The sequence below is a fragment of the Puma concolor genome, chromosome B2, assembly GCF_028749965.1.
Source record: "Puma concolor isolate L17-30 chromosome B2, mPumCon1.1.hap2, whole genome shotgun sequence".
NCBI classification, from domain to species: domain Eukaryota; kingdom Metazoa; phylum Chordata; class Mammalia; order Carnivora; family Felidae; genus Puma; species Puma concolor.
Genome location: NC_141671.1, coordinates 91,171,518 through 91,196,782, shown reverse-complemented (window position 1 = coordinate 91,196,782; position 25,265 = coordinate 91,171,518). Strand labels below are relative to the sequence as shown.

The window sequence follows — 25,265 nt, the reverse complement described above, 5'->3', positions numbered from 1 at the left end:
AATGTTTAGAACTTAAGATAAGTTTATTCCATGTTTGGATAGACCTTTCCAAGGCTGAACTTAGAAACTTTGTTAAGGTAAAGTAAAAGGTATGTTACCTTCAGAAAGTGATCATGTGTGATTTAGAAATACTTTGAAAGGGAAGCCAACGTACTCACAGTAGTTCTCAGTCCTGGACCTGTCTTTACCTGTTTGTATTTACTTATGAAATGAATCCAAGCTTTTTTTACATCTTTCTAAATTAATTTTTTTCTATGAAATGATTCTTAAAAAAAAAAAAAAACATTATCTTGGGGCACCCAGGTGGCTCAGTCAGTTGAGCGGCCGACTTCGGCTCAGGTCATGATCTCATAGCTCGTGAGTTCGAGCCCCGCGTCAGGCTCTGTGCTGACAGCTCAGAGCCTGGAGCCTGCTTCGGATTCTGTGTCTCCCTCTCTCTCTGCCCCTAACCCACTCACATTCTGTCTCTGTGTCTCTCAAAAATAAATAAATAAATAAATAAATAAATAAATAAATAAATAAATAAATAAATAAACAAACCATTAAAACAGATCTTAACAGCTTAGAAGCTATTAATAAATACTGTAATAATTTTTTATTTATTATTATTTTTTAACATTTATTTATTTTGAGAGACAGAGACAGAGTGCAAGCATGTGAGGGGCAGAGAGAGACACACACACACACACACACACACACACACACACACACAGAATCCAAAGCAGGCTCCAGGCTCTGAGCTGTCCGCACAGAGCCTGACGCGGGGCTCAAACCCACAAACCGTGAGATCATGACCTGAGCCGAAGTCGGACATTTAACAGACCGAGCCACCCAGGTGCCCCTGTAATAATTTTTTAAATGTTTGTTTATTTTTGAGAGAGAGAGAGAGAGAAAACGAGAACAAGTGGGGGAGGGGCAGAGAGAGAGAGTCAGAGGATCTGAAGCAGGCTCCGTGCTGACAACAGAGAGCCTAATGTGGGGCTCAAACTCACAAACCATGAGATCATGACTTAAGCTGAAGTCACCTAGGTGCCCCTATCATTAATAATTTTTGAATAACATATTTAAGATGTATATAATTTTACTAAAATAAGAGAATTCCTTATTATCTCTCATAGACAGTCCATAAGAGGACCACTTCAGGGTTAGTTAATTCAATGGAAAGAGCACTGAAAACTGAGATTTCTTCCATTTTTCTTCTGTGTCAATCTCAATTTCATGACTTTTTATGGCCAAAGATGTTTCATGTGTTATGTATCACACAGCAATCCCCAAAGGCCAAAAAGGGCAAAAAAGATATCCCTTTCCTGTTTGTTTTGTTTTTTAATATATAAAACTTTGCCAGAAACATCCAGCAGACTGCCCCTCATGTCTCATTGACCAGAATTGGATCTTATTTCTTTACTTGCCTGGTGAGGGAAATTACTATCATTTTGGCCTGAGTCCCATGAGTTGTCGTGGGTTTGGGTGGAGGTGTGGACAGTACTAGAAAATGTGTGTATAGGAGCGGGCACTGGTCTGCGGGGATGCTTGATGCCCCACTGTGTAAAAGGCAGAGAGTGTATGCATTTTTAAATAATAGGGAAATTCACTTGCATCATGATTGTTTCCGGTAAATACTATATAACAAAAAGCAAGTTAGCCTCTTTGCAAGAAATTAAATTTAATGAGAATCTATATTCCTTTCTGAAACTTGTCCTTCCTGCTTGAAATTAAAAACAAAACTTTTTCAGTATACGTTTGAGTATGATTTAGGTTTTGATTAATTTGAAAGAAACGTAAATGTAAATTGTACAAATAGCATTCTGTTCATCTTTAGGGATGCGGTAGAAACTCAGAAAGCCATCATTCAGTGAAGCACTACAAGAATCAGAGAACAGAATCTCATTGTATTACAATTAGTCTGAGCACATGGATTATATGGTAAGTTAGATTTTTGTCACTACTTGTGTCCACTACAAAAAATATCTTCTCTCCAAGCTTTACAAGGTAAAATATTTAAAGTTGTTGTACCAGCTGATGCTTTTTAGCCTGAACACAATCTTTAGAATACTGTAAGAAAATTAACATTACCCATGAATATAAAATTTAAATAAGAAAAAATTTAGTCATCCCTTTACTTTTCTTTAGCATTTTCTTGGTAGGGTAAAGAAACATCCTTCCTAGCTGATTTTTCATAATGAACTTGCTAATACAGAATTCTAGAGTTCTTGAGAAGGAAGGTACTTCAGGCGGTCAAGTGGTTTGGTGATTCCCTGAAGGGAAAGGGAAAGCCTGGGCATATGTAGTTTGTAGAAACTCCAGTGATTTTACTACTTAACCCTGCTGGGAACCAAATCCAGTTCCCCCACGTTGCATAAAAATGATACTCATGTTGTACCAAGTATCATTTACTTTTTTCTGGTTACAAAGTAAAAATCCAGGCACTAAAACAAGTGTTTTGATTCCCTGGTTTCTTACCAGCATAACACACTACTACAGTGGCATAAATGGATACTGTATTGAAAAGCTTTTTATATGTTTTGCAACAAAAATCTTCTAATTGGAATCTTCAGACTCCTACAAAAGTTTTCAAGTTCTCCTTGAATGAATTTCCGGAAGTTTTCAAGTTTTCTTTAACACAAAACTGTTTTAACTTTGTGTTTTCATTTCAGGGACCTAAAGGTAATACAAGGATGTTTCGGCTTATAGAAGAGTTAATCACCTTTTTTAATCCAGGGCACGGGTCAGGTGCTTGCCCCATCTGTGTTTTTGCTGTTGTTGGCCCCAAGTAACAACACTGGGGAGAATGAGGAAGGCACAGAGGCGATGTCCTATGTAAACGATGCAGTGGAGCCAAGGGAGAGGAAGAGGCTGCCATATGTGGCAGCTCAGCAGATATTTCTCTGTAATCTGAACAGAGCAGTGGTCTCAAACTATGGGGTGCATCGGAATCACCAGGAAGGTCTTGTTGAAATAGATTGCTGGGTCCCAGGCCTAAAGATTCTGCTTTCGTAGTTCTTGGGTAGCACCTAAGAATTTACACTTCTAACAAGTTCCTAGGTATTGCCAGTGCTGCTGGTCTGGGGAGCCCGGTTCCAGGACCATAGGAATAGAGGAAGGTGGAGGGGGAATTGAGTGGTACCTGGTAGAATAGGCTCATTTCAAGTGAGTCTATGTCAGAACTTGTGTTATAGCTCTTAGGACCATAAAGATGGTGTGAATCGTGATGTAATTTCAGGGGGGAAAAAACACCTTACCTAGCATAATATTGTTAGTTTTAACTTTATTGATTTTATAATTTTTTATGCTTAATTGTGTAATTTTGCTTTCATAGGTAAATAGAGTTATAAGGGTGATCAATTTATTGGGTTTTGTGAGTGGAATGTTGGATTTATATTATAATGAAAATAACTTAAGTCACATTTGGGGAGTCTGTAAAATTATTTTCCTTTTTTAAAAAAAATTTTTTTCAACATTTTTATTTATTTTTGGGACAGAGAGAGACAGAGCATGAACGGGGGAGGGGCAGAGAGAGAGGGAGACACAGAATCGGAAACAGGCTCCAGGCTCCGAGCCATCAGCCCAGAGCCTGACGCGGGGCTCGAACTCACGGACCGCGAGATCGTGACCTGGCTGAAGTCGGACGCTTAACCGACTGCGCCACCCAGGCGCCCCAATTTTTTTTAACTTTTATTCATTTTTGAGAGACAGAGGGTAAGCAGTGGAGGGGCAGAGAGAGAGGGAGACATAGACTTGGAAGCAGGCTCCAGGTTCTGAGCTGTCACCACAGATCCCGATGTGGGGCTTGAATGCATGAGCCATGAGATCATGACCTAAGCCGAAGTCAGATGCCTAACTGTGTGAGCCACCCAGGCGCCCCTAAAACTATTTATTTTTAAAATGATAATACATTTTGGTTGTTGTGAGGAATTAGAACATGCATGTAAAGCATTTACAACGTAGTAGATGCTCAAGTAAGTGGTTTTAGTTATTTCTGATGAAAGCAAGTAGAACTAGTTTATGGTGAGCTGTCCTCTTTACTCCAAATTCACTGCCATTATGTGGTTTTTCTTTACATTTCCTTTTTGTACCTTAAAGTTACAATATATTTTATAACACGTAAAAATTAAATAGCAATGTCAGTAAAAATTCCTTGACATTTCAGTTTTTTTTTTTTTTAATTTAGAGAGAAAGAGTGAGCAGGGGAGTGGGGCAGAGAGAGAGAGAGAGAGAAAGAGAGAGAATGAACCTTAAGCAGGCTCCATGCTCAGCATGGAACTGACACAGGGCTCGATCCCACCAGTCAGATCATGACCTGAGCTGAAATCAAGAGTCAGTCAGATGCTCAATTGACTGAACCATCCAGGCACCTTGCAAATGAGCAATTTTTATTATTTTATGCAATAGTTACATAAGTAAAATTTGAGCACATATTGTAGTGTAAGCCTGGTAACTGTAACTACATTGTTTGGATTCCATCATGGTCTATTAGAAAAGATATTTTGGGAAGGTTTTCTGTGACTTGTTTCTTTCACAGATTTATCTGTATGCAAGTGATAGAGTAATGTTTGTATTTTGAGTATGAGTAAATATTTGACTGCATTTTGAGTGCTATTTAGAAAAGGAACCCATACCTAGTTTATAGCCGTGATCCCAGGACCACCAATAATTTAAGAATATTGCGAATATGTAAAGTGGTGTTGGTATAACATGTTTATAAAACACTTAAAAAAAAACATTTTCAATAGGTTCAAATATATTTTCTTGTTTGACCATTAGATCTTATGAAGATAAAGGAAGCAGGTAATGATAGTATATAGAAAAAACCTTTCTTAAAACTATATGCACTAATGAGTAAACTTAGTGGAGGACAGTTTTCTAAAAATGAATGTGCTTTTGAAAATCTCTTTGAAAAAAAAAAGTATAAAAAAAATAAAAAAAAAAAGAAAATCTCTTTGAGAGCCCTGTCTTCTGAACGAAGCCCAAACACAATAAAATTCTTATCCAGTCTTCCCCATCTCTGTAAATGGAAACTTCATCACTTAAGTATTCAAGCCAGAAGCCTAGCAGTTACTTTCTTTTCGATGTTATTTTGTTTTTTTAATTCTTTAACAAAAGTAGACAAAATGGTATAATGAAATCCTCTGTACCCATCACCCAGCTTTAAACATTCTCAACTCACAGTAAGTCTTGTTTCCTCTCGACCAGAATTTCTCAGTCTCCATACTGTTGTCATTTTGGCTGATAATTCTTTGTTGTGACAGGACCATACTGTATGTCGTAGAATGTTTAGCATTCTCTACCCAGTGGATGCCAGTAGCACTTCCCCAGTTGTGACAACCAAAAATGTCTCAGAATATTACCAAATGTCCTCTGGGGGGCTGGGGGGCAAAATTGCTTCTGTTTGAGAATCACTGACAAGCCCTCATCCATTTCCCCCTTTCCATGGCAGTTATTTGGATACTTCTCTGTTCCTTCCTGAAATATGTGTAAATTAAATCTGTTCATTTTTATCCAAATCCACTGCTTCTACCTTGGCCTGCTTCTATTCCCTATTCCCTCCATCTGACATTAGTCAGAGTGCTGTTTGTGAAATGTGAATGGGATCACGTCACTTCCCTGCTTACAAAACTCCTCATGACTTTCCATTACACTTAGGATAAACTACCAGAACTTTAATTTGAATAAGGCTGTGCCTGAACTGTCTCCTGTTTATTTCTCTAGACTTCCCTAATGTCTCACCCTAGGTATACTTTTTTGCCCCTCCTTCATTTAAGTATAAGACTCGATAAATATCAACTTTATTACCTGGTGTGCAACATTATTGAACATGCTTTCATAATATTTGCTTACATTTTATATTTTTTCAGGTGTTACGAATGTGATGAAAAATTATCAACACACTGTAATAAGAAGGTTTTGGCTCAAACAGTTGATTTTCTCCAGAAACATGTTTCTAAAACACAAACAAGTAAGTTAAGCAATTGCTAAAGAAATTTTTATTAAAGTATGATATTTTATATTTACTTTAAAATAGATTTACTTGGGGTGCCTGGGTGGCTCAGTTGGTTAAGTGTCTGACTCTTGATTCTGGCTCAGGTCATGATCTCATGGTTTGTGAGATTGAGCCCCGCATCAGGCTCCGCACTGACAGTGCTGAGCCTGCTTGGGATTCTCTCTTCCTCTCTCAAATAAAGAAAGAAAATAACCCCCCCCCCCCCCCCCATGCACAAGTGTGTGCGCTCTCTCTCTTTCTCTCTCTCTCTCAAAATAAATAAACATTAAAAAAAATAATAAAATAATTTAAGGGCACCTGGGTGGCTTAGTTGGTTGAGCATCCGACTTCGTCTCAGGTCATGATCTTGAGGTTTGTAAGTTTGAGCCTTGCATCAGGCTCACTGCTGTCAACCTTTTAGCACAGAGCCCACTTTGGATCCTCTGTTCCCCTCTTTCTGCCCCTCCCCCACTTGTACTCTCCCAAAAATAAATATAAAAATTTTTAAATATATATTTATATTGACTTTATGTGAGCTTTTCATATAAAGAGTTCATAAATTCATAAATAGTACCCTAGATTTTACTTTGACCTCATAGCACAAGTGCCATGCGTTCCTAAGTAGCACTCTTGTGATGTTATCTTGTGTTATATTTACATGACTAATATGAGAGGCCAGACAGGGTAGTGACTAGATTGTGGGCTTCTGAGTGAAACAGTGCTGAGTTTGAATTCAGGCTCCACTTAAGTTACTTATTGTCCATTGTCTTTTACTGCTTAGTTTACTTTTAAAAATTAGGATGATTGGGTGCCTGGGTGGCTCATTTGGTTGGGCGTCCAACTTCGGCTCAGGTCATAATCTCACAGCTCATGAGTTCGAGCCCTACATCAGGCCCTGTGCTGACAGCTCAGAGCCTGCTTCTGATTCTGTGTCTCCCCCTCTCTCTGCCCCTTCTCCACTCACACTCTGTATCTCTCAAAAAATAAACATTAAAAAAATTAGGATGGTAACTCTATTGTGTGGGGTTATTGTGAGGCTTAGAGATAATGTTTTATAAAAATTTAGAATAATGTGTGTAGAAATGCTAGCATAGTGCCCAACACATATTTGTGAGGTGACATTTGTTATGTAATCATAGTGTAGTTCTGACACTAACTCCCTGGAGTTGGCTGACCCTACAGATTAAGGGCTTAGTCCCCCCACATGATTGCCCTCACTTCAGACACCATCCTCAAGCCCAGAGGTCCTCAGGCCATTCACATTTCTGACAAACTGGCTATAAATTTAGGGGTTCCCATGATCCTTCTGAGGCTCAGTAATTTCCTAGAATGACTCAGAGAACTCAGGAAAGTGTATACTTAAAGTCAGTTTTATTATGATAGAAAAAAAAGAGATACAAATCAGGACAGCTAAAAGAAGAGACACATAGAGCAAGTACTGGGAAAGTCCCGAACATGAATCTCTTGTGTCTTCTTCCTGTGGAGTCAGGACACATCACCTTCTCGGCACATCAATGTGTAACCAGGAGTATTGTTAACCAGGGAAAATTATCTGGAGCTGTGGTGGTCCAGAGTTTTTATTGGTGCTTCATGGACTAGGCATCAATTGAATCATTGGCCACATGCTTGAACTCAGTCTCCAGTACCCCTATCCTCTAATCACACATTGGTCTTTCTGGCATGGCTAGCTGCCATCCTGAGTAATCTTATTAGCATAAGCTGTCTAGGAGCTCACCAAGAATAAGAAAGACACTCCCGTCCCTCTGGAAATCCAAGGATTTAGAGAGTACTTTTCAGGAAGCTGGAGGCCAAAAGGCAGACAAATCCTTTATTATACAGTAGTAATGTATTATATATTATATACTTTGTTAACTACATATGTTACCTGACATACAAATAATATATAATACATGTTAATATAAGGAAACCATCAACAAGACTAAATGGCAACCAACAGAATGGAAGAAGATATTTGCAAATGACATATCAGATAAAGGGTTAGTATCCAAAATCTGTAAAGAACTTATCAAACTCAACACCCAAGAAACAAATAATCTAGTGAAGATATGGGCAAAGACATTGAATAGACACTTCTCCAAAGAAGACATCCAGATGGCCAACCAACACATGAAAAAATGCTCAACATCACTCATCTTCAGGGAAATACAAATCAAAACCAAAATGAGATACCACCTCACACCTGCAGAATGGCTAACATTAAAACAACTCAGGCAACAAGATGTTAGCGAGGATGTGGAGAAAGAGGATCGCTTTTGCATTGCTGGTGGGAATGCAAGCTGGTGCAGCCACTCTGGAAAACAGGATGGAGATTCTTCAAAAAACTAAAAGTAGAACTACCTTGTGACCTAGCAATTGCACTACTAGGCATTTATTCAAGGGATACAGGTGTGCTGTTTTGAAGGGACACAGGCATCCCCATGTTTATAGCAGCACTATCAACAATAGCCAAAGTATGGAAAGAGCCCACATGTCCATCGATGGATGAATGGATAAAGAAGATGTGGTATATATATACAATGGAGTATTACTCGGCAATCAAAAAGAATGAAATCTTGCCATTTGCAACTGTGTGGATGGAACTGGAGGGTATTATGCTAAGTGAAATTAGAGAAAGACAAAAATCATATGACTTCATTCATATGAGGACTGTAAGACACAGAACAGATGAACATAAGGGAAGAGAAGGAAAAATAATATAAAAATACGGGGGGGGGGGACAAAACATAAGAGACTCTTAAATATGGAGAACTAACAGAGGGTTACTGGAGGGGTTTTGGGAGGGGGGATGGGCTAAATGGGTAAGGGGCATTAAGGAGTCTCCTGAAATCATTGCTGCACTATGTGCTAACTAATTTGGATGTAAATTAAAAAAATAAAATTAAAGTGATGTACAGATAAAAGTTTGCTACTCCAGTTAAGACATGTATTGGCATGCTTTCTAAGTATGGTTTTCTACTCCATGGAGCTGAATTAGCTCAGTCTGATGACTACTGTTAACCTACAAGGTGCTGCTCTCTGGTACTAATCCTGACATGCAATTAAGAAGAGGAGGAGAGTTTTCTGGTAAAAATAAAAAATCTTCCACATTCTTCTAAAAAAACCCCACATGTTAATATAAATGAGTATATAGGGAAACAGTGTCTTCAGAAATTAAAAAAACATTTATTTTAATGTTTATTTATTTTTGAGAGAGAGAGGGAGACACAGAATCTGAAGCAGGCTCCAGGCTCTGAGCCGTCAGCACAGAGCCCTATGTGGGGCTCAAACTCATGAACCGCAAGATCATGACCTGAGCCAAAGTTGGATGTTTAACCCACTGAGCCACCCAGGTGCCCCTTCATTCAGAAATATTAAGTGTACTTAAGGGTACTACATGTTGGGTTTTATACTTTATACTGTAAGGAATTCAATGGTAAAGAATTTTTATTTTATTGGAAGTGTAATGGAAGCTACTAAAGTGTTTTAAGCAGGGGAGTAACAGTCATTTCAACATCTTTTAATAACATTACTCTGATTGCTGTATGGACTGTTGGAGTTAAGAGGGAGGTGAGGAGATCATTACGAAGGTCAAGGAGGTTTCTCAGGTGAGAAACTAGTAGAGGCACTGATGGAAAGTGGGTGGATTCGATGTGAGTGAGGGAGAGTGGGAAAAATCAGTACACACCTCAGGATTTTGGGTGACTGGGTGAATGGACATGAGAATTTTGAAATGCCTTTGGCCAACAATTGAATTGCTTAGTAGGTGGCATTCAGAAACTGAAAATTTGTATTAAAATATACTAGTTGTTCGGCTGTATGTTCTGCAGCTTAATATGTAATTTTTTTTGTTAGCTATTGCTCTGAGACAACAATGGTGGAGAAATTGGTGAAGGAACTGGAGGAGGTAAACACAGGTGCCTGGACAGCTGAAGCAGTGGTTATTTTTTTCACTCATTTATTTATTCAACAGACATTTATTGAAATCTTACTCTGTCCCAGGCATACTAGTTGTAGCTGTGATTCTGCTCAAATAAAGAACCGGCAAAATATGATGATGATAGACATTTAACATTTCAGGAATAGATGTGGGTCTTAATGCTGTCTCCTGAAAGCCACACATTTTATGTGTTTTTTTCTGGCCATAAGATACGTAGGGATATGATGCCGGGGCAGCCAAAGTACAATTGCAGGGATTATTTTCTCTGGATTTTTTTTTTTTTTTTTTAACCTTAGAGTTTCCTTGAGATGAAGAAAAAGCCAGTCTAATTTCATTTAATTGTACAGATTTCTTGAATATTTATTATCAAAAAGGATATAAGGAAGAGAGCATGGAATGATATGGTAGAAAGAACATGGGCTTTGTCAGGGGTGGGGGATCTGGCATTCAGATTTGACTCTTTCAGTCACTGGCAGGTTACTATTCATCTGAGCCTCATTTTCCTCAACAGCACCTGCCTCTTTTCCATGGTGTTTCAGGGAATAGAGATTGATAAGACAGTTTCTGTCCTAAATAATATAGATAAGCAGAACAGAGTTGTATTTTGACTGAAGTTCAAGCAAAGGCTTTCAGATATTCCAAAAGGGTTATAATGTTCAATTGAAAGGAACTGAGAAAGAATCATGAATGAGCTGGCTTTCAAGCTGACCCTTCAAGGTAGAGATGAGAGCAGCAATCATTACCAGTGGTGGGAAGCACAGGTGTAGCCTTTAATTGTGTTTATGGAACCATGGGTAGCACTGGAATAATGGAAACAGGTTATTGAGGGAATTTGCGAGAGTGTGGAACCTTCACAGTTAGGGAGAGACATACTTCTGAGGTCAGGGTTTCCAGAAGTTCTAGGTCAAAATGTCATTATCTTTGTGTTTCAAGCTACAGTATCTCTCAGGTAAGTTTGATTTAAAATAAGATTCATTGGCATTCTGGAAGTAAGTTTATTTGGGATAGTAATCTGCAGTATTTTTTGTTGCATAAAGTTTAAGTATGTTTTTATAAAGTACATTAAAAATCAGACATGAAAGTTGTTATTGAGGTTTGTAGGAATGCTAGATATGATTATGCAGCTATTTTAAATAATTGTGAAGACTAGAAATATAAAAATGTCTGCATACAGTAATTTTAAAAGAATATGAAACTATATTGTATTTTAGGTGGGAGGATAAGAATGATTTTAAAAGATTCTTTTTGGGGCACCTGGGTGGCTCAATCTGTTAAGCGTCCAACTTCGGCTCAGGTCATGATCTCGTGGTTCTTGAGTTCAAGGCCTGCATCGGGTTCTGTGCTGATAGCTCAGAGCCTGGAACCTGCTTCAGATTCTGTGTCTCACTTGTGCTCTGTCTCTCTCTCTCAAAAATAAATAAATATTAAAAAATTTCTTTAAAAAGGTCCTTTTTATATTCTGCTCTGAGAAAAATAACTGCCGAGAGAAAAGCCTGTACCTTTACTTACACATGTTGTTAAGTTATGCAAAGCTTGAGCAATTTCATGTCTAATAAATCTAACTTAGCTTCTTTACTCAGAGAATCAAAGCCAGTGCCCCATCCATTTCTAAACACTGCTAGTTCAGTAAATCTTAGCTTTTGATCTCAGTAGCCCTTTAGACTCTTAAAAATCATTGAGGAATTAAAGTGCTTTGATCAGATAGTTTATATCTATCAATATCATATGGGAAATTAAAAAATTACAGTATTTATTAAATCACTGAAAATAGCAAGAATTTCCATGACCTGTTAACACAAATTGTATGTTTTTAGGAAATATAACTATTTTATAAAAGAATACAAACTTAGTAAGTGGCATTATTTAACATTTTTACAAATCTTTTTTTTTTTAATGTTTATTTGAGAGAAAGAGAGAGCAGGTGTACGTGAGCTGCAGAGAGGCAGAGGGAAAGGGAGAGAGAGAATCCCAAACAGGCTCTGCACCATCAGCATGGAGCCTGACATAGGGCTTGAACTCATGAACTATGAGATCATGACCTGAGCCAAAACCAAGAGTGGGGCAGTTCACCGACTGAGCACCCAGGTGCCCCAAAACAGATTTATTTCTGTTTCTGCCATTATTGATTTTTTGGTCAAGTGAGAGATATTGACAAATCACGTGTAATTGCTTAATTGCTTGTTTAAGTAGGGCTGTGATGGAGCAAGTGTGAGGACACTTTGGAGTAGTATCTAATGTAGACTGTAGGAGCCAGGATGGTTTTATTTAGAGGAAGAGCCTTCTAAGCCAAGAGCTAAAGGATATGTAGAAATGAGCTAGGCACAGCGGAAAGGAGTGTGTGTTCCAGGCAGAGGAAATAGCTCATTGGTGAGGGAGCTTGATATGTTCAGGGAATTCAGTGGAGCTGCAAGGTTGAATTTTGTGATATTGGAGGATGATGAGAGGGTGAGACTAGAGGTAAGCAGGAACAGATATTGAAGGGCCATGTAAGTTTAGAGTTTATCCTGTAGGCAGTGAGCAACCACTAATAGATTTTAAATGAAGAAGTTTTGTGTTTTAGAAGAGTCACTTAACTGTAATAAGGAGACAGATAGGAATGCCTTTGTATGTATACCTACTTATACATGTGGCAGTACCAAATTATAATGGAACTAAAGATTTTTTTAAAGTTTATTTATTTATTTTGAGAGAGACAGAGAGAGTGGAAATGGGAGAGGGGCAGAGAGAGAGGGAGAATCCCAAGCAGGTTCTGTTCTGTGAGCGCAGAGCAGGACCCCACGAATCTGTGAGGTCATGACCTGAGCTGAAATCAAGAGCTGGATGCTTAACCAACTGAGCCACCCAGGCGTCCCAAGATTTTTTGTCTTTTTAAGGTTTATGTATTTATTTTTGAGAGAGAAAGCACAAATGGGGCTGGGGGAGGGTTAGAGAGAGGGAAAGAGAGAGAATCCCAAGCAGGTTCCATCCTGTCAGCTCAGCCCAATGTGGGGCTCAAACCCATGAACCATGAGATCATGGCCTGAACTGAAGTTGGGTGCTTAACCAACTGAGCCACCCAGGTGTCCCAACTAAAGGTTTTTAAGGCTAATGGTTAACTGGGAGTTAGTGGAATTTTGAGAACGGACAGGTGAAGTAATTATTATTCCCTTCCAAGGCAGGGGAATAGTGGGGCAGCAAGTTTTTTCTTTTTACTCTTTAAAGATTAAACTTTGCAGCTGCAGAAATAGGCAAATTACATTAATACTACATGACTGGCTTAGGTAATTGCATTAAGCAGCTGAGGAAACCCCAGTGCAGGTTCCCAGAAGAATACTTACAGCTGTGTAGATTTCACATCTGATGCTAGGATTTGCTTAAAAAAAAAAAAAAATCCGTCCACACTTCCCCCTCAAACACATACCAGAAAACTAAAAACAACAAATAAAATCCCCATATAATAAAAAGGTCATGTATAACACAAGACTGAAAAAAAAGCAAGAAAGCTTTAATGTGAGACCCACTGAGAAATATGTATTACTAAAAAGTGGGCCACTGTTCTCCGAAGGCTGATGAAATTTGTCACTTTGATAGTCTTGTAAATGTAATGTAAATATTCTGCAAACACTTACTGAATATATGTATTCCTGGTGAAATAGTATTTAATATTGGTTTGCTTTTTGTGAACTAGATGGATGATTGACAATCGCACATTCTTAATAAATTGGGCCCATAATTTTTTTTCTTTTTTTTTTTTAATTTTTTTTTCAATGTTTATTTATTTTTGGGACAGAGAGAGACAGAGCATGAACGGGGGAGGGGCAGAGAGAGAGGGAGACACAGAATCGGAAACAGGCTCCAGGCTCTGAGCCATCAGCCCAGAGCCTGACGCGGGGCTCGAACTCACGGACCGCGAGATCGTGACCTGGCTGAAGTCGGACGCTTAACCGACTGCGCCACCCAGGCGCCCCGGGCCCATAATTTTTAATACTGTTGAGATGCTATTTTTAGAGAGCCTAGAGAAAGCCTAAAATATATTCTATTAATTAAGCTTAGGCTTTTGGAATAAAAAGCCACAAGTTATGTTGGTTCTTTTGGTTTTACTAGGAATAAGTTTGCTGTATCTTTTTTTGAAATAAGAAAGTAAATGGCATATTTGGGATCTTAAATAAGTATCTGCTTGTGCCTAACAATTTGAATATAATAGTAATAGATTTTGTTTTGCTATAAAGTGACAGTCATACACCTAATTTATTTGCATTTTCAAAAATAAGTACTAAAAATAGTTATTTCCACATGTAAAAGGGGTTAGGGACAAAAAGATGTTGGGTGTTTAAAAAACAACATTAGGCATAGGGATTTTTTTTTTTAACTTTTTAAAAAATGTTTATTTATTTTTGAGAGAGATACAGAGTGCGAGTGAGGCAGGGGCAGAGAGAGGGAGACACAGAATCTGAAGCAGGCTCCAGGCTCTGAGCTGTCAGCACAGAGCCTGATGCAGGGCTTGAACCCACGAACTGTAAGATCATAACCTGAGCCAAAATCAAGAGTAGGATGCTTAACCCACTGAGCCACTTTGGCATCCCTGCCCATAGGGATTTGAATCCACAGTTCTCCATCCAAACTACAGAACACAGAAAATTGTTTGAGTGACTTTTCTCAGTTCTCCCAAAAGATGGCACTAACTAGCTGACTGTAACCTTGCAAATACATAGGGAGAAGTTAGTTGCATGAAGTGGGTGCCTAGGGCATTAGGGCTTAATTCTTTCGAGGAACCCTTTGAGAAAAGCTACTGTAAACTTTAATAAAGATATACATTCACACCAAAGACATCCAGCAATTGATTACATCCAGCTTTTGCTAAGAGTAGTGGCTTTTTCTTTCATATCACCACTAACATTTCAGTAGTGTCTTAAATTATCACACTTATTAACCTTATCATCTGTTATTATCTAGACGGTAGGTCGTAATGGTTAAGTTTGTGGATTCTGAAGCCAGACTACCTGGGTTTGAATCTTCTATCACTAACCGTGTGCCTCAATTTCATCTTCATCTCTGCAGTGGGGACAATTACCAGAGGAAATAATGCTCTCAGACTCTGTCTTTAAATAAGCAAACTGGGGGCGCCTGGGTGGCGCAGTCGGTTGAGCGTCCGACTTCAGCCAGGTCACGATCTCGCGGTCCGTGAGTTCGAGCCCCGCGTCGGGCTCTGGGCTGATGGCTCGGAGCCTGGAGCCTGTTTCCGATTCTGTGTCTCCCTCTCTCTCTGCCCCTCCCCCGTTCATGCTCTGTCTCTCTCTATCCCAAAAATAAATAAACGTTGAAAAAAAAAATTAAAAAAAATTTTGTCTAGAATGCCTGAAGCCTTCCCTGAATTTTCTTTGCATTCTGGGGTCTATATTTTATTACATAAATGCAGTATCTGATGACAGTGCTGGTAATATAAAGGAGATAAGTAAGGTAAGATACTTATTGTGCAATTGGGGGAGGGGCAGAGAGAGAGGGAGAATCCCAAGCAGTCTCCGTGCTTGACCTCGAACCGTGAGATCATGACCTGAGCCGAAATCAAAGTTGTTCATGATAACATCTTAGCAAAACTTTTAGAAACTAATATACATGTACATTTGCTAAGAAACTGTCAGCTGAGAGTTTAAGATTCTAGTTTTAAAAAATGGTATCTGAATCAATCTCTCAATAACTTGACATACAAACAGGTATGTGTATTTTAATAAAAAGCAATGTATTGGAAGTAATATATTATACTTAGTTTCTAAAAGTTTTGTTAAGATGTTATTATGAATATAAGGTTTAATATCCCCATGCTGTTCACTGTGTATCAGTCTTTTTATTCGTAAATCGTAAGCAATTAAATATAAACAGTTACAGATAGTGGTTCCTATAGTACCTGACACACAATGGAAATTTAATAAATCAATTGAATTTGAATTGTTAAATTTTATAAATGTACTACTTAGTAAAATTAAAAACTTGTACTTTAAAATGCATTTAAATAGTTGTTAGAATATGTCATTTTATTTTCTAGTTAAATGATCTGATCTGTTTAATATTTAAGCCTAATAGCATAATTAATTTTGAGTATGTTCTCACAGACTTGGATGTAAAAGTCAATAAACAGACCCTTGCCACTTGTGTGAAGTGGCTATTTAACCATGAAATAAACTATTTTTATTGCCATTGCCCTGTGGATATATTCTTTCTGGCAGTGCTGTCCATATTTGGTGGCTGTGCATGGAGAGCCAGGTGGTGCTGAAAAGCATCGCACAGTGAAGCGTGGATATATCTAGGTTCGACATTTGTCATCCCTTACTGCTGAAGGGAAGGGTAAAATCTGTTTTTCCATATGTTTATGCTTTTTTTTCTTGCCCGCAGTTTTGTCCAGATGGTCTTATGAACATTGTTTACTTTAGGATGCTGTCCCAGATGTTTTGAAAACTGATGGGTAAATGTGGTACAGAGATTTGCATGTTACAGTTTTAAAAAATGCTGTTTGTTCTTGTAAGAATAAAATTTATTTCTGGAAAAATAAAACATTTATTCCAAGTGAATGATAAATACTGTAAAATACAAAAACATATATGTGTATATGTATATATGTTGTATGGTTAATATAATCTATATAGTTTATTTTCCCCAACATTTTTTCATGTTAATTAGCAAAAAAACATTATGGCAATGTTAAGTATAAGAAGTACTTTTGAGGAGTCATTTTTTCAGGGTTACATACACCTAAATATGTAAGACTCTTGCCTCCCAATCTTTTATAATTCTCATTGTGCATGAATCACTGAAGAGAAATTAGGTGGTAAAATGACAATAGATTTATAGTCAAAAGATTGTCTTTAAGACTTTGGGCAAATTACTTAACATGTTGGAGACTGAGTTTTGTAAATGTAAAATCAGAGTAACAACCTTGCCCAAAAAGATGGACTAATGCTTGGATTTAATTACTCTATCATCTTTAATCTCTTAACAATCACTATGAAGCCATCTAGTGGCAATTGCTGTTAATGAGAGCTGAAACCTGCTTTAGGCTCTACTTGGGATCTCAGTATAATTAAGAGGTAGACTGCTCTTATTCCCAAACCCAGCCGGGATCCATATGGGGCCTCCTCTTGTTTGCGTAGTGCTTCCTTTTTTTTTTTTTTTAAATGTTTATTTTTGAGAGAGCGCGCGTGAGCAGGGGAGGGACAGAGAGAGAGAGGGAGACACAGAATCTGAAGCAGGCTCCAGGCTCTGAGCTGTCAGCATAGACCCCAGTGCAGGGCTCGAACCCACGGACCATGAGATCATGACCTGAGCCTAAGTCAGATGCTTAGCTGACTGAGCCACCCAGGCACCCCTTGTGTAGTGCTTCTTAACCACTGACTGGCTTTTTTCATTTGCTTTCACATTTGCTTGCAGGTTGGAATATTGTCTTTGCTTTTTTTCCTGCTTTTCCTTTTCTCCATTGGCTGGCCTCTGCATGTCAGTGACTTCTCCATTGATTGTACCAGCCTTTGCCCCCAAGCTTTAGTATGGGATTTAATTCTTATCACATGTTTTAATATATGGAAGACAGGAGAAGAGATCTATCTTGCTAGTTCTTTTCTGTGTTAACCCAGAACTCTAGGGTTGTGATAAGATGTTACCACATGTTAAAAAGAAAAGCCACAGTGGCGCCTGGGTGACTCAGTTGGTTAAGTGTCCGACTTTGACTCAGGTCATGATCTCATGGTTTGTGGGTTCAAGCCCTGCATTGGGCTCTGTGCTGACAGTGTGGAGCCTGCTTGGGATTCTCTCTCTCTCTCTCTCTCTCTCTCTCTCTCTCTCTCTGTACCCCTCCCCCACTCTCGCTTTCTCTCTCTCTCAAAATAAATAAATTTTAAGCAAAGAATTAGCTGAAAGAATACAATTAAGAAAAGCCAAAAAGATAGGAGAACCACAGTCAACATAAAAGGCAAGTTCATATTAGCAATTCAGAAAATCCAGTTAGAAATAAGAGATAAACTTGAAGGGGGGAAAAAACCAGGAAGTTATAGGAAATGATTAAAAGTGAGGACGTATAAACAACGGACATGAAGAATAGCTTATGAAGATCTGGATTTTGGCACAAATAATTCTCTGGTCTGTCTTCACACACTTACATAGTGCTTACCTTGCTGGGTACTTTGCAGATAGCAGCTCTTCATTTAATCTGAAAACATTATAAGAAAATGTGTTGGGGCACCTGGGTAGCTCAGCTGGTTGAGCATCTGACTTTGGCTCAAGTCATGATCTTGCGGTTCGTGAGTTTGAGCCCCGTGTCAGACTCTACTGACAGCTCAGAGCCTGGAGCCTGTTTTGGAATCTGTGTCTCCCTCTCTCTGCCCCTCCCCAATTCATGTTCTGTCTGTCTGTCTCTCTCTCAAAAAATAAGTATTAAAAAAAAAAGAAAGAAAATGTGTTAATAACCCCCCTCGATTGATGCCTTTTTTTGGCAAAAGTCACAGGTGCCAAGTCAAACCTTATTTGAACCAACAGGGTGTGCATGACATCAGTCTGCCCTTACCCAAGATTAAAGTTTCTCTTTATGGTGTTTGCTGCCTGCTTCTGTCCCTGAACACAGAGCTACCTCCAGCATCTGTTCATCTTCCTCAGTGCTGTCATATAGAAGGGTAGGATGGGAGGGGATGTCTTAACTTACTCTTAAGAACTCATCAGAAGCTGGGGTGCCAGGGTGGCTCAGTCGGTTGGGTGGCCAACTACAGCGCAGGTCATGATCTTGCGATCTGTGAGTTCGAGCCCCGTGTCGGGCTCTGTGCTGAGAGCTAGGAGCCTGAAGCCCGCTTCCGATTCTGTGTCTCCCTCTCTCTCTGCCCCTTCTCTGCTTGCTCTCTGTCTCTCTGTCTCTCTCTCAAAAATAATAAACAATAAGGAAATTAAAAAAAACTCATCAGAAGCTTAGAGGGCCAAGTTTCTACTGGATCTCCTGTTTAATCTGGTACATTTTTCATTTACATTAAATTTTTATTATGGATGTTCTCGCCAACATCACAGCCCTGTGGAAGAAAGAGTAGAGACGTTTTCTGATCCCCACCCATCTGGGGAGATAGCCAAATATTTAAAAGTTAATTAGCAATGCAAGACATTATATCAGTATTAGATGAATAAAATGTATAATTGTGAAGAATTACAAAATCTGAAAGTTGAAAGGAATTTAAAATAATATTTCAGTTAAAACCAAAAGATTGGAGAACTTGGCAATTTCCCATCAAACTTCAAATTATATTTTGATTCAGAAAATAATGTGCTGTTAATATGTATGATCAATCATGTCAGTTAATGTTAGAAATTATTCATTTTCATATTGTTTTTAAACATGATGAATTGATATTATAATGCTCAAATCTGTATTAATTATACAAATCAGTGAGCCCAAAACATGCACTTATATGCCAAACATATAGGTGTTTTTTTTTGTTTTTTTTTTTGTTTTTTTTGCATCTAAGGCATGTCCTAGCTTTCTTAAAGAGCTGCACCACAGAGTCACTATAAAAACACAAAAGTCCCATCAGTTTAATAATAATGAAAAACTCCAAAAATGGCAAACTGAGGGGGCAGGGAAGAGGCCCATAGGCCAGGGGCACAGGAACCCTGCTCATGGCATTTGGCCTGGCCACAGGGCCCTGGTCCCTGGTGTTTTACTTTTTTATAATATAGTTATTAATTTTTTAAACTTTTTATTTTCACAATTTCAAACTTACAGAAAAGTTGCAAGAATATAAAAAAATGCCACCATCTGGTGATTTTCCAGTTCCATCATTTCTTCTATTTATTAGTTGGCATTCTCTTGTAAGGAAAAGTTTTTCTCTTTTCCTCCCGTTTAAAAAACCTATTATCCATTCAGATCTATTCTCATTTTGCTCAGTGAATAATAAACTATTAGTACCCTTCTTTATTTTGATATTCAAATTTTCCCAGATTGGACCAGTGGGAACTTACTCAAAATGGTGTGTATTTTGACATACTCATCAGTTTTTTTGAACACTTCCTTATTTTCTAGCACAATAAAAATGTTATAGGTTTATTTTGTTTCTTTGCTGCCCCAGGTTTAGGATCAGGAGTCTTGATTTCTTTATTATTTTTTTCAATGTTTATTTATTTTTGAGAGAGAGAGATAGAGACAGAGCATGAGTGGGAGAAGAACAGAGAGAGACATAGTATCTGAAGCAGGCTCCAGTCTCTGAGCTGTCAGCCCGGAGCCCGATGTGGGGCTCAAACCTACAAGCTGTTGAGATTATGACCTGAGCTGAAGTCAGACACTTAACTGACTGATCCACCCAGGCACCCCAAGGAGTCTTCATTTCTTTTTGTGGGGAATGGTATTTAGGAACCAAGATCTGGATGTTCTTTCCTTATTTTTGTTACTTTATTCTTTTTTAATTTTTAATTCATCTGGAATTCATTCTTCATTATGGTATGAGGTACAGATGTGTATGTCAAAATGAAAAATTATTTAGTAGGAGGATACCAACTGGAGACATTTATTTGTCCCTGACATCACTTCAGGGACAGTGATTCAAGGGGAAATGTTACTTAATTTTAAGTAATATATTTAAATTATTTTATTTTATTTTTTTTATTTAAAAAAAATTTTTTTTTTCAACATTTATTTATTTTTGGGACAGAGAGAGACAGAGCATGAACGGGGGAGGGGCAGAGAGAGAGGGAGACACAGAATCGGAAACAGGCTCCAGGCTCTGAGCCATCAGCCCAGAGCCTGACGCGGGGCTCGAACTCACAGACCGCGAGATCGTGACCTGGCTGAAGTCGGACGCTCAACCGACTGCGCCACCCAGGCGCCCCTATTTAAATTATTTTAAATGATGGTTATTGAATTTTATATCTTATGTCAGTTATGTTTTCTCTAACTTAGGTGCATTCTCTAGAATCTTAAAACTTTGTGAAGAAAAATATGAAGCAGGTGAAAAAAAGAAAGGAAGAAAAGGCAACAGTGTAACACCTGTGAAAGGAATTACAAATTTAGGAAATACTTGCTTTTTCAATGCAGTCATGCAGGTAAGAGCCATCAGGAAACTTTGTAAAATGTAAAAGATTAATTTATATTTATTGGCACACCTGTAAACTAGCAAATGACAGCTAAATGTTCCCCTGGAGATTTTTCTGTTTTCTTTTTTGTTTTAGGCCATCGTTAACCATTGCTGCATAACGTATGTATGCCCCCTTTTCACACAGTGCTTCTGGAAGGCCTTCTCTGTGTTTTACTGTGATTTAATCAGTAATACTGACATTTACTAAATGTGAACATTTTTTTTGTAAACTTAAACATTTTTTTGCTATGTTAGATGACGTTTGAGAGCTTAAGAGAGTATTTTTTTTTTAATTTTTTTTTTCAACGTTTTTTATTTATTTTTGGGACAGAGAGAGACAGAGCATGAATGGGGGAGGGGCAGAGAGAGAGGGAGACACAGAATCAGAAACAGGCTCCAGGCTCTGAGCCATCAGCCCAGAGCCCGACGCGGGGCTCGAACTCACGGACCACGAGATTGTGACCTGGCTGAAGTCGGACGCTTAACCGACTGCGCCACCCAGGCGCCCAAGAGAGTATTTATTCCATAGAATCAGAGGCATATTACAACTGAATCAGAAGACTTTACTTTTGTTTTCTTTTAGAACTTGGCACAATCTTATATTCTTTCAGAACTGATGAATGAGAGCAAAGAAAATGGTACAAAACTCAAGATTTTTCCTTCCTCAGACTCTCACCTGGTAAGAAGTATGACTGCCTGGATAATAGCTCTTTTTAGATGAGCCACTGATGGTGTCAAAATCTACCTTTAGTATTTCTCCGAATGTTAACTGAAATGATGTTTTGAAAAAATATTTTGAAAAAATCATTCAAAAGCATTTTGTGAAATAATCAGATTTTAAAATTCTGAAGTTAAACCTTCAAGATCTGTTAGGGTTCAAACATATCGTGGGTCAAACAATACAAAAATATTAAGGCAGCTTTCAAACAAATATACTGGAAAAAACAAAAGGCGTTTGTTTTGTTGAGCAAAATGTCTAGGACTCCTGTTTTGTAATTACTGGTAACATTTCCTTAAATATAGCATTTTAATTCTTTAAAAGTAGATTTGGTATTAATGGTGAACATCTAAAGGTTTTTAGGAGCCTAGTCTGAAAATGGGTTTTTAAGCTAGTAAGAAAGGAAAAAACAAACAAACAAAAAACAGCACTTAACATTCAGAAGCTGGCGTGGCACCTACAGTTAGGCCATATTGTTCAAACAGTCTCACGGAATGCCAGCCTCAGGCTAGGTTGCTCTGAGACTGACAAACTAAGACAAAGCAAGGCTACTTCATAATTTTATCTAAACATAGACAAAAGCAAAGTTCGTCTACCACTGAGAAAAATCCCAAACATCTTCTTTGACCAAAGTGAGAGACTGCTACTTCTTTACTAGTTATAGCTTTATCCTTGATTTTGTCTCCCAAAGAGACTAGAATTTAGGTTATCCTAACTCAAAGATAAGATTTATCAAGATACCCAGTGATAGAATTACCCCCACTTTCTGACGGCATTCAACTGAGAGCAGACTTCTGCTTCCTTAGACTCTCCCCTAAATTACTTATCCAAAACTCAAATCCTCTATCAGTTCTTTCCAACACCCTTTTATTGAGACACCCCATGGTTTCCCATCGTGTATGTTGTCCCCAAATGCAACAAGTAATAAACCCCTCTTGTTCAACTACCAGTGTGTTCCTGGTGGTCTTTGGCTTGAGGGAGCTGACACTAGTAATAAAGTTTTTAGTTAGAAATTGTGTGTGTGTGTGTGTGTGTGTGTGTGTGTGTGTGTGTGTGTGTGTGTGTGTGTATTGGAGGAAGACAGTGTATATATAGCTCATGATCTGGCTTTTGAGAACACTTAAGAAAGGGGAGTTCTAAAAATTCTTAGCTCAGTGTAGTAATCTTAGATTTTTCTTTTCCCCAAGGAGGCAGATTTGAAAGACGATATTGTATTTCTTTGTTGAAAGAGCAGCCTGTAAACTTACTGCCTGTTCAACCCCTTAAAATCTTTATGGTAGGTCCTATACTCTTCTAAAGTTGAGTGAGATAGTGAAAACCATTAAATGGAAGTTGATACTTAGTCACTTGAAAAGATTTCCTATTAAATGTGATTGAATGTTAAGTATTTTACATGTAGAACTGTGTCTCAAGATTATTATAGGGCAGTTAGATGCTATAACTGATCACTTTAGGTTTGCATTATTCTAAGAGGAGAGTTTCAATCTTAGATCTTAGATACATAGGACATACAGTTGACCTGAGCTGGAGGGCTGTCAGTGTAGATCACTGCTCTTTGAATCACCAGTTTTACTTTGCCCTTTGTAAACTGTATGCCTTTTGTTTCTTTTCTTTACCTTACTGTGCTGGCTTGAACCTCTAATAACATGTGGAATAGAAATGATGAAAGCAGGCATCCCTGCCTACAATCCCCAAATTAGGGGGAAAATATTCTTTCAATAACATTAGGAATGAAGTTAACTGTAGGTTTTTCATAGGTGTTCTTTTTTGTTTATTAATATCTGAAAGTTTGTACCTTTTGACCTCATTCACCCATTTTACCTACCCCCTCACTCCCTGGCTCTGGCAGCCACCAATCTCTTCTTTGTGTCTATGAGCATGTTTGTTTGTTTGTTTGTTTGTTTGTTTTTGGGTGTTTTGTTTTAAATTCTACATGTAAGTAAGTTCATATGGTATTTGTCTTTCTCTGTCTGACCTATTTCAATTAGTATGCCCACAAGGTCCATCCATGTTGTTTGCAAATGGTAGGATTTCATTCTTTTTTATGGCAGAATAACATTCCATTGTATAAGTATACTACATATTCTTTATCCATTCATCAGTTGATGGATACTTAGGCTGCTTCTATAATTTGACTATTGTAAATAATGCTGCAATAAACATAGGGGTGTGTGTATCCCTTTGAATTAGTGTTTTTATATTCTTTTTAAAACATTTTTTAATATATTTGTTCATTTTTGAAAGACAGAGAGCACAAGCAGGGGTGAGGCGGAGAGAGAGGGGGACACAGAATCTGAAGCAGGCTCCAGGCTCTGAGCTGTCAGCACAGAGCCCGACATGGGGCTCAAACGCACGGACCATGAGATCATGACCTGAGCTGAAGTCGGACCCTCAACCAACTGAGCCACCCATGAGCCCCTAAATTTTTTTTTTAATGTTTTTATTTATTTCTGAGAGAGAGAGAGAGAGAGAGAGAGAGAGAGAGTGAGCGAGCACGAGCAGGGAGAGGGGCAGAGAGGGAGGCACAGAATCCAAAGCAGGCTTCAGGCTCCGAAGCTGTCAGCACAGAGCCTGATGCGGGGCTCAAACCCATCAACAGTGAGATCAAGGCCTGAGCTGAAGTCAGATACTTAACAGACTGAGCCACCCTGGCATCCCAGTGTTTTTGTATTCTTTAGGTAAATACCCAGTTGAGTGATTACTGGATCATATGGTAGTTCTATTTTTAACTTCTTGAGGAACCTCCATACTGTCTTCCAGAGCGCCTGCACTAGTTTGTATTTCCACTAACAGTGCACAAGGGTTTCTTTTTCTCCACATCCTCACCAGCAGTTTTTTCTTTTATTTTTGATTTTAGCCATTCTGACATGTGTGAGGTAATATCTCATTGTAGTTTTGATTTGCATTTCCCTGATGATGAATGATGTTGAGCATCTTTTCATGTGTCTGTTGGCCATCTGGATGTCTTCTTTGGAGAAATGTCTGTTTATGTCTTCAACATGGCAGAGAGCACTTTTGATACTCAGAGACTATGGAAAAATTATAGCCTGTCCTTTCTGTGGTTTTAGTCAGATGGTAGATTTAAAAAAAAAAAAAAATTTTTTTAATGTTTATTTTTGAGAGGTGGGAGGGAGAGGGGCAGCAAGAGAGGGAGACACAGAATATGAAGCAGGATCTAGGCTCCAAGCTGTCATCACAGAGCCTGATACAGGGCTCGAACCTATGAACCGTGAGATCATGACCTGAGCTGAGGTCAGATGCTCAGCCCACTGAGCCACCCAGGTGCCCCAGATGGTAGATTTTTTTTTAAGGGTAGTTGGTATGAAATATATATGTAACATGTATTTCATAAATACACGAATGAGGCAACATATTTGGTAGTTGTATTAGAAGATCACTTTCTATAATGTCCCAAGATGATATTTGGCATTTGCTTTTAATTCATTGTTTGTAAGGAGAGAGGATTACTGGTGAAGATAACATTTTAGAAAGCAAAACTTGGTGGGGGAAAAATTTTAGAATAAAATGGGTTTCTCCCTCACACAATTTTAGCTGCTTTTGTCAAGC

General features: G+C 38.4%; 1 protein-coding gene across 7 annotated transcripts in view; it reads left to right on the top strand.

The window, feature by feature from the left end:
- The window catches only part of USP45 (ubiquitin specific peptidase 45), a 76,499-nt gene that overhangs the window by 9,635 nt on the left and 41,599 nt on the right, over window positions 1–25,265 (top strand). For all 7 annotated transcript variants that reach the window (XM_086707483.1, XM_025925347.2, XM_086707482.1 and 4 more), the window contains 4 exons: window positions 1,820–1,923; window positions 5,853–5,953; window positions 20,806–20,948; window positions 21,564–21,659. In XM_086707483.1, the coding sequence (XP_086563609.1) occupies window positions 1,820–1,923; window positions 5,853–5,953; window positions 20,806–20,948; window positions 21,564–21,659 (444 nt within the window). The remainder of the gene's footprint in view (window positions 1–1,819; window positions 1,924–5,852; window positions 5,954–20,805; window positions 20,949–21,563; window positions 21,660–25,265) is intronic.